Source organism: Phalangium opilio, unplaced genomic scaffold (assembly GCF_054372755.1).
Source record: "Phalangium opilio isolate 3A_F unplaced genomic scaffold, DU_Popi_V2 ptg000070l_1, whole genome shotgun sequence".
NCBI lineage: Eukaryota > Metazoa > Arthropoda > Arachnida > Opiliones > Phalangiidae > Phalangium > Phalangium opilio.
In genome coordinates, this window is record NW_028324182.1 from 10,661,956 (window position 1) to 10,670,964 (window position 9,009).

The following is a 9,009-nucleotide window of genomic DNA, read 5'->3' on the forward strand; positions in this document are numbered from 1 at the left end:
TTATTAGCGTCCTCTATTAATAGTGTGTATTACTTTGCAATTAAATATTTTAACTTAATTAAGTTTATAATTTAAAATAATTAATGCATCCAGATTTTAATTGGCAGTTTAATTCGTAGATAAAAATATGTATAGAAAATTGAAATACACCACCTGCATTACTCAAGTGAATGATGGCCCGGGTTTTTCAAAATCATTTCTCGCGTCACCCAAAGTTTTCAATAACCAAATCTGCCACAAAAAACTTAGTCTTTGCTGATCTTCTTTATAATTAGTGAATGTATTCCTAAATATCAATCTTTATTCCGTATAATAAAAGTATTTGTTTGTGTCCCCTAAATGATACCTCAATAGCTTTTGTTCAATCATTTGTTAAGAATTGTGGGAACACGCCACATGTACCTGTACAACCTGGGCCAACTTATTGTGATAGCGGCAAGATTTGTCCGAGACGTTGGAAATTATTGTTGTTCCCAAGCTTGAAGAAAACTTCAGACCTTTAGAAAGGAATTTTGGTGACCTTTAGAAAGGAATTTTGGTGGTTTTCAAGCCGCTAAAACACAATGAGTAGCGGATATCTAAATTTTATACCAATCCGTGATTCCCGAATTACTTTTTAATGATACCCGTTTTAAGAGCCATGAAGTCCAAATTTTAGTAAACAAAAATAGTAACTTTAGCATTGAGCTAAGAGTCGAGGGGCTAATCACTCCCAGATTCCTTACCAATTAACCATAATCAGTTTCGCACTGTTAAACGTTTAGCGTAATAATCCTTTAGTACGGTCAAAGATCCAGCGCGTACACAGATTTGTAGGTAGAGTGATTGGCCCCTCAGTATACCAGTATCCTGTTATAGAAATACCATATTCACGTACTTCCCGCGGCCCATATATTAAAATCTTACGTATCACTATGTTCCTCTGACCTCCGGTTACGAACAAAGGACCCAAAAACTAGGTTTTTCAAACGACATCGCTCGAATATTCGAGCCACTGCCGATTTGAGAATCGAGTGATACGAAACTATGGCCAACAGCTCATCCGCCGCAAGAGCGGCTCTAGGTTTACTGGCCCTAACATTAATTTTCGATTTCATCACGATAGGTACCATCGCGTACGCGAGTGGATTAGTCGGGGACAGAAAAATCCAAGTGGGACCAACTTACGTTACCTACACAATTGGATACGTCTACAGAGGATCTTGGGCCTTTTACACCGCAAGTAATAAATAACTACTGTTTTGCAATATTACACTAAGATTTTATATTATAATACTAATGTTTTAGGTAGCGTCATTGTTCTTTTCGTTACCTCATGCTCCTCAGTGTTGTTCACGGTCCCCTTGATATTGACTGCCTCTGGAGATGAAATGTCCATGGAAGTCACAAAGTCATTCTTCTTCGGATTGGTAAGCAAGACGTTTCTCAAAGTAGGCATTTGAAAGAGCGAGGTAGCCCTCAAATTGGTGTATTGTTGCAATGGTCAGACTAACAGCGATAAGTTCTTCTAACCGCTATAGTCGCTTAAAGTGTTGAAAAGCTTTTAACGTCCATGCATTGTTTTCGCAGTACCATCTTATCATCGCCGTTTTCTTGTTTTCGAGTAGCGTAGCATCTTTGGCCTTTTTCTCGGACGCTTACTCAAATACGTAAGTATATTTGCCATTAAGCCTAATTATGTTTAAGCCTAAAATGATCTATTATTGTAGGAACATCAATTGCGTTATTGCGGGGGCTTCTTTTGGTATCATTTCTTGCGTTTTCCACGCCTTCGCGGCGTTAGTTGGCATCGGACGACCCAGTCGAGATTTACCAGGAAGCAGGGAAGATCCGTAGGGCCAAAATCTTTTAAACAAACAAAACCCTCTACCGAGCACTAACCACCTAAATTTCTATTTCGTAATCTTGTACATCTTATATATATCACTAATTAAAATACCTTTTTGTTATGTAACATCGTTTCTGATTGAACTCTCTTTTTTAGGTCCATTGGTGGTCGGTTGAGTCGATTTGAATCGTATTTTTGAATATAAAAATCATTAACAATTAAATGTAACGCGTTAGTCTTAATATAAAACGTTTCCAATAGTGTCCTTGGAAATATTTAAGTCATATTTAAAGCTAATCATTATTTATTCAGTACACATGTATTTCCGTAGACCTCAATAAATTATTCATTTGATTTTAATACGCGAAGGGAATGTATTAATTTCGAAGGGTATTCGAAAATTAGGATGATATTGCTAAAAACAAAAAAATATCGAAACTATATCAGCGTCACTTCCGTTCTAGAACTTTGGCAAATATGCAAAGTTCTTGTTTATATAACTTTCCTTTTCTATAGATATACCGCGTTTTAACTAAAAATAAACCTAAAAAGAAAACTTAATCTATTTTGAAGTATGTCGATCCTAATTGCTTTCATTTAAAATTCCCACCACCGTTGTCGAATGTCGGGTTTTGAAATTCCGATGTAGATGGTTTGTATAATGGATTTTCGTCCTTAAAATGGATTAGAATATAGTATTATGGTATTATATATTTTTTTACACTCATGAAGGATTCACACCATTTACACCATGAGGCCTGGCTACCCGGAGGACAAACACCCTTCTGCTTTTGTCCTTCAGGTAACCTGGCCTTCAGGTGTAAATGGTATGAGTCCCCGGCTACCTGGAGGACAGAAACCCGTCTGATTTTGTCCTCCAGGTAACCTGGCCTTCATGTGTAATTGGTACGAATCCTCCATGTGTGTAAATTTCACGCAACATTTCGTTCTTTGCTGAGGCCTATTGTCATACCTCATTCCATTGAGCTTTCTTCCGTTCCTGTTCGAACTTGGCGTATTCTTTATTATCATGGATGGTTGTGAATACCTTCCAAATGATTAGCAAAATAGCTCCAATCAAAACGATTCCACCCGTCACACCCAAAACGATATACAAGACATTGGGGCCCTCGGGACATACTGCGATAATAAAAAAGAAAAAAAAAAACAGAAGATGTAATTAGTAAAACACACGCGCCATCCTCTTGATTAAAAATTGAATTTTAATTATTTTTTCGTCTTAGTTATTAGTTATACATAATTCAACGAACGTCACGTCACGTTCTTTAAAACGGTGGCCCCTGTTCAAAAATATTTTCCATCATAAAAAGGTGTCGCGACTATTTGATCTTTCGCTTAAACTATCGTTTTTGACAACTTAATTATATATAGTAAGTTATTCTCGGGGTCCATTCTATCGCTAATAAAGACATTTAGGGACCAATTAATCAATGGTTTTTAACGCCTCTCTCTTTAATTATCGGTTTCTTAAAATCTGCTATTAGTCCGTCGCAATTTGTCATAGATAAAAATACCTTCCACAAATGAGTTTTTTATGGATATGATTAGAGGTTTTCTTAATTATAGATTCCTAAATGAACCAGCAGGCATCGAATTTATACTAATAGCTAGTAATAAGTCTTTCTATCTTACAAGCAATTAAAGTAAATGTCACTTTCTTACTCCAATCGGATGTAAAAACACTTGCGTGATCAAGGTACAGTTATGAAGATGTGAAAATAAAGCTTTGTTATTGGAAAATTGAAAAAAAAAGTAGATCTGTAGCTCTATCGCGACTGGTGTTTTTTTAAATACTTTACTATCCCTTTAAGGTAACAGGCTGTTTGACCTTACCTTTAGTCTCTTGTACATAAACGACAGGGTCTTGACCAGGTGCGTGTAAGTATTTAAAGTTGAAAATGCAACCATCGCTCTCGTCTTTGTGTTGACAATGTTTACCCTCGTTTTTTTCCACATCTGTATTAAAAAAAAATTCATAACCGATACCCCAGAAGTATATAACCAAAGTTCCACTTGCCTTCGACCATATTCAAGTGATTACGGACGTTTTCGCATCTTTCTTCGCATTCTTTCAAGTCAGCGTATTTTCCGGTTTCGAATGTTAGGCATTGTACACAATCTTTGTAGAAGTCGCATTGTTTCGGGCATCCCTAATTATAGCAACATTGTAGAAATGAAGACAGTAGCTTTATGGTTCAGTTAACAAAAATTACATACCGTGCATTCTTCGCAATAGGAACCAAGGTATCTTTCTTTGTCAGTTTTGGATTCGCACTTGCATTGACCACATACGCAATTACCATGATCGCTGCAAAGTTTCTGCAAGAATTTACCAGAAAATGATAAGGTTCTACAGGTTCAAAATTAATTTCACTTTTAACTAACACCATCGGGTCCAATGCACGACGAGTTTCCGGTTTTGCACTGGCACGCGGTTCCTGTCCATCCTAAGTTACACATGCAGGAGCCACAGCTACATATTCCGTTTCCTAAAGACGTCAAAATTCGATTCATCATACTTCGAACAGGCAAGTGCAATAATACAAACCCCCACAGATTTTCGAATCGTGTCGCTCGCATTGAAAATTATTGCATTCGCAAAATTCTCCGCTTATAATTTCGTCCTTATTTTGTCTTTCGAAACATTCGCAAACACCGCATCTGCATTTTCCGCTACCAGAACATTCTTTGTCGGTGTCCCCTGGTCTACGATACTAAAGATTAATAAACTCGTAAAAACCCGATTAAAAGGTATTACCCAATGCAAGACTTGGAATCCTTGGCATCGTCACTTCCTTTCAAATCACATTCGCATAAGCGACCATATCGGTTTTCGTTACAGCTACAAATACCGCATTCAAAGGTGCCATTGCCACCGGAACATAAAGGACTATTGGGAATCTTCAGAAGAGATAAATAAATGAACACAAAACTTTACAATAATATTGACATTCAATACTTCATTTTCAGGTTTTTCGCAATCGCATTCGCACATCATATCCAATTCTATTTCAATGTTCTCGTTCAGGCCAACAGGGTAAATCTGTATCGTTTTATTAGTCCATTCGTTCCTGTCCTTCGGGCAAGCTGTCACCGCGATTTCAACTTCGAAAGAAACCTATATAGATTCGTGTATTTTTCTAAAAAATAAAGTACATATTCATGACAGAAATAAGCGCAAAACTTACGGTAGTTCCGACCTTCAAACCAGGACACGCGTTGCGTTCTTTCATAGTTCCACTAACAAAAAAATTAAATTAATATCAATTATGATTTAAATACATTTATACTTACTCTAAACACTCGGAATAATATTTAACAAGAATATGGTTCGATGGGTTATTGTCCTTCAATTCAACGGACGATGTAATTTTCTAGAATCATGGAAATATTAGTTCGATTACGTTTATTAAATGAAGGTGACTCACATTGTATTGATCCCTGACTAAGTTAACTACGTTACTAGAATCGCCTTCGAGCTCTCCAGTGCTTGCACCTTCAATTAGATCAGCCAATTGTCTATACAGATCAATGACAGCTCTCGTCACCGCAAAGATGACGTTAATTTTATGTTTTTGTATTTGACGATTTAGTTGACTTATAGATGGGTAATCTTGACTCGTGCTTTCGTAGTAGTAATTTTGGGCGTCTAAGTGACACGTTTCATCGTTTGGTTTGACAATTCCCCCTAACTGAAGTTATGAAAAAAACGTTGTCAAAGAAACCTTGAAAGCGGACTGGTGAACCTTTACTAACCAATCCATCCCCTGCTTGATGAAAGCTACTATCAGTCGAGAAAACTATTATTTTTCTAGCCTTCGGTCTCCACCCAATTCGATTCTACAACGATAGTCAACATTACTCCAAAGGTTTGCGCGGAGACTTTGTATAAGAGCGTCTTTACCTGACAAACGATAGCCTGCATCATAGCGTCAAACCCACCTGTAAAGTACGTCGTAGTCACCAGTTTCACTTAAAATTTAAATAAATTCTTAACCATAAACTTAGACATAAAAACTTAACTTCTGGGTTATCTAAATTTCCGGATATTGGAGCCTTTTCAACTTCGACGGCGAAACGACTAGTGTCTGTGTTCAAGGGTAGTTGGTTATGAAAACCGTAAGGTGCCGCGCATTTGTCGCAAGGTTGTTGAAGCCTGCAGAAAGGTTGTTATAAACAGTACTTACGATTTTGTTACGAAACAAGACCTACTTTCTGGGAACAGTGCTGACGAAAGGCATCACTTTCTTGTCCACAAATGAACCAAACCCCAAACGAAAATTAGATGTCAGGGTGACCATAGCATCGGATAACTTGTTTCCAAGTTTGCTCAAATTTCCCTTGTCGTCTTTCATCGAATTGGACAAGTCCATGAGGTAGTACATGTCCATGGGGTAATCTTCAGCTTGACGGAATTGAACCACGAATCGTTCGGGTTTGTCTACAAATGAGATTCGCGTTCGAATAGACAGTTACAAGCAATAAAAACACGAGTAAATACTTGGTCTTAGCTTGAGACGGATACGTTGAGGCTTTAACTGAACCGGGTCAACATTGACAGTACCTACATTACTCAACGCCTCATTCTATAACGATAAAACAATCCAATTGACAATAATCACGAGGTCTTGGGTGAAATAAATTTTTTTAACCGCGTACTTTGGGATAAGTAATTTCATTTTGTGGGTAGACTATTTCGGATTGGTTGCAATACTTAATGATATCCACATAGCGACCGCACCTTTTAAATCCCTTCTTTTCAAATGTATCATCCTTTAATATATAAAGAATTAGTGTTTAGGGAGGGTTTCATTTAGTTTAGACTAGTTTTATGTATAGGCATACAGTTTTCGTGCACCATGCGCAGCTTGGATGAGCCTCTATGCATGTTGCGCAAGTATTGGGGGACCCAATACATGGGTTACTAAGTATTTCACCGGGGTTTTCTTTAATTAAAATCATTTTAGTGTATTTTTTAAATAATTAAAAATAGAAAAAGACTATTATCTTACCTTGACTATAAGAGATACTAAAGGTTACAATTAAAATTAGGAGAACGGTTATTAACTGCTTCATTTTTGGTGATTAATTTGAAATGAAATATTTAGGCATAAATACAAGCTGGCACTGTTTTACTTCCGACGCATTTAGACCAATGTACGTTGAAGGAACTGTGAAATAGGCCTGATAAGGCGGTAGAGGTTTCACTTCCTGTTACCGCCTGTACTTACGTCTCAGGAAATCGTGGAAATTTGAACATTTAATTTTTTTAGACTAAATATGGTAGTGGTTGCGAGAAAAAAATATATGCTCATACTGTAATGTTAGGCCTATTTTCGCGACTGTTGATCATTAATAAAATTATTATTTATTTATTTATTTATTGAAATTATTGTACAGAATCGAACCGTAACTTGAAATTATTTAAATCTCTTTCCAAGTAATGATGATAATAAGGACGTAAAAATGTTACTTCCTTCCGGACAATCTATAAAAATGAAACAAACAAACAATTTGTTCTATTGCCTTGTAAAAATCGCTTCAATACAACGATATTTCAAGCCTACCTTTCTTAACTTCGGCAAGGATTAATTGCTCATTTTGACCGTCCAAAATATAAGAGAATGTAAATATACAGTCGTCACTCTCATCTATCAAGGTGCAGAGTTTTTGATTCTTTTGATCCTCTGTATTGCAAGTGAAATTTTATTATGTTTGGACGAAATAAATCAAAAATTAAACATACGTTCTATTTTTTCAACTCTAATGGGAATGAAAGAACAGTTTTTGCATTGTTCTTCCGTTAGAACACCAGTTTGAAACATTTGACATAGGACGCATTCTTTGTAGAGATCGCATTTTCCAGGGCAAGTCTACGATGAGTTAATTTGTAAGATAAAGCGTTTTGGATTAAAACTAGTTATATTTACGGGGCAATCTTCGCATAAGGGTCCGCTGTATCTTCCTTCTTCAGAATCACACTTACAGCGACCACACTCGCATAAACCATGACCACTGCAGATTTTCTATTGGAACGAAAATAAATTAACGATCTCTATCAATAAATATAGAACTTACTCCACTGGGTGATAAACAAGTGTCTTTACTATCTTGACAATCGCAAGCTGGTCCTGTCCATCCCTGCCTGCACATGCATTGACCACATTCGCATATCCCGCGGTCAGGGCCTAATTATCGATAAAATTCATCATGACGCGTTACCTACGATATATGTCAACTCAAAGCTAGAGAGGAACGAACCTCCGCATAGTTGTCCATCTGCACGTTCGCATGAAAAGTTGTCGCACTCACAAAACTGACCATAAGTCCGTTCTTCCCGGTTACCCTAAATTCAATCGATGGTTCAAGTACAAATAATTGACTTGTGCAACTGAACGACTGTAAACTTACGCGAAAAAAACAACCACATTCTCCGTCAACACAAATACCACGACCAGAACAGACAACAGAATCTCTGGATATCTTACAAGCACTTTCGTCTGGTATCATTGGTATGTCGCATTGGCGACCCAATATATTACGGCCACATTGGCAAACTCCGCAACTAAAATTTCCTTTCAAGCTACATATTTCGCTGTTGACTTCCTACAAATTTACAGGCTATTTAATAAAAGTTTTTGCCGATTTTGAAAAGGAGTTTTATATTGGAAATATTATTTACCAAATTCTCAGGGTTCTCACACTCGCATTTGTATTGTATAATAATACTAATTGTCAATGATTCATTCAACCCAACAGGATAGATTTGAATATTACTGTTCAAATCATTTGCACATTTTCGGCAAGAATGCGCGGTAATTTCGACATCGAAGCAAACCTATGAATTCATAACTTTTATCTTGAAATTCTTCATTTTAATAGTGTGATAACCGAAGTTCATCATGGCTGGAGTATTTAAGCAATATTGCAAAACATGGATTCGTTACCGTTTGTCCTTCCTGCAAGTTTTCGCAGCGATTTCGTTCTTCAACTACTCCACTGTTACAAGAGGAGAAATACTTCACGCTTATAAAACTCGAATCAGAGGTGTCTTTCAGTTCCAATGAATCATTTTCGGAACCTCGTGGTTGTCGGTATTGAATATTGATACGCATTGGAGCCTCTGGTCACGTCAAAGACAAGTCACAAATGACGCTATT

At 36.9% G+C, this 9,009-nt stretch overlaps 3 protein-coding genes across 4 annotated transcripts; 1 reads left to right on the plus strand and 2 right to left on the minus strand.

Annotated features, from left to right (window-relative positions):
* The first annotated feature begins 41 nt into the window (after nt 1-41).
* On the plus strand, nt 42-2,179 carry LOC149661572 (uncharacterized). 2 transcript variants are annotated; one of them, XR_016368939.1, is made up of 5 exons: nt 42-1,222; nt 1,288-1,409; nt 1,570-1,649; nt 1,710-1,899; nt 1,985-2,179. XR_016368939.1 is itself a non-coding variant. In XM_089843115.1 (4 exons), exons 1-4 carry the CDS (start codon nt 1,027-1,029, stop codon nt 1,834-1,836), a joined length of 525 nt encoding a protein of 174 aa, XP_089699241.1. In that variant the 5' UTR covers nt 42-1,026; the 3' UTR covers nt 1,837-2,179. The 2 variants fall into 2 exon arrangements, 1 of the variants encoding a protein (XP_089699241.1); XM_089843115.1 differs by having other exon boundaries at nt 1,710-2,179.
* Nucleotides 2,115-4,363, minus strand: LOC149661573 (integrin beta-PS-like). The gene is made up of 6 exons (XM_089843626.1): nt 4,235-4,363; nt 4,067-4,168; nt 3,867-3,999; nt 3,683-3,805; nt 2,802-2,968; nt 2,115-2,502 (listed from the first exon to the last, which is right to left on the minus strand). The coding sequence occupies exons 1-6, from the start codon at nt 4,361-4,363 to the stop codon at nt 2,422-2,424; spliced, it is 735 nt and encodes a 244-aa protein (XP_089699752.1). The 3' UTR covers nt 2,115-2,421.
* LOC149661574 (integrin beta-PS-like) lies at nt 4,337-8,665 on the minus strand. Its single transcript, XM_089843627.1, has 21 exons — nt 8,532-8,665; nt 8,261-8,455; nt 8,111-8,195; nt 7,928-8,037; nt 7,780-7,875; nt 7,596-7,722; nt 7,417-7,536; nt 7,323-7,337; nt 6,862-6,878; nt 6,509-6,622; nt 6,351-6,435; nt 6,062-6,290; nt 5,874-6,005; nt 5,754-5,793; nt 5,606-5,689; nt 5,278-5,541; nt 5,144-5,223; nt 5,038-5,089; nt 4,809-4,967; nt 4,608-4,750; nt 4,337-4,555 (listed from the first exon to the last, which is right to left on the minus strand). The coding sequence occupies exons 2-21, from the start codon at nt 8,357-8,359 to the stop codon at nt 4,363-4,365; spliced, it is 2,244 nt and encodes a 747-aa protein (XP_089699753.1). The 5' UTR covers nt 8,360-8,455; nt 8,532-8,665; the 3' UTR covers nt 4,337-4,362.
* Nucleotides 8,666-9,009: the final 344 nt, after the last annotated feature.

Excerpts from the sequence above, each read along its gene's own strand:
- LOC149661572 (XM_089843115.1), top strand. The coding sequence starts at position 1,027 with ATGGCCAACAGCTCATCCGCCGCAAGAGCGGCTCTAGGTTTACTGGCC. Across the intron at positions 1,223-1,287 it reads TTGGGCCTTTTACACCGCAA|GTAGCGTCATTGTTCTTTTC; the intron begins GTAATAAATAAC and ends CTAATGTTTTAG. Across the intron at positions 1,410-1,569 it reads AGTCATTCTTCTTCGGATTG|TACCATCTTATCATCGCCGT; the intron begins GTAAGCAAGACG and ends TTGTTTTCGCAG.
- LOC149661573 (XM_089843626.1), bottom strand. The coding sequence starts at position 4,363 with ATGAATCGAATTTTGACGTCTTTAGGAAACGGAATATGTAGCTGTGGC. Across the intron at positions 3,806-3,866 it reads TCACTTGAATATGGTCGAAG|ATGTGGAAAAAAACGAGGGT; the intron begins GCAAGTGGAACT and ends TTTTTAATACAG. Across the intron at positions 2,969-3,682 it reads TTATGTACAAGAGACTAAAG|TATGTCCCGAGGGCCCCAAT; the intron begins GTAAGGTCAAAC and ends TTATTATCGCAG.
- LOC149661574 (XM_089843627.1), bottom strand. The coding sequence starts at position 8,359 with ATGATACCAGACGAAAGTGCTTGTAAGATATCCAGAGATTCTGTTGTC. Across the intron at positions 7,876-7,927 it reads CTTGTTTATCACCCAGTGGA|AAAATCTGCAGTGGTCATGG; the intron begins GTAAGTTCTATA and ends TCGTTCCAATAG. Across the intron at positions 5,224-5,277 it reads TAGTCAGGGATCAATACAAT|AAAATTACATCGTCCGTTGA; the intron begins GTGAGTCACCTT and ends CCATGATTCTAG.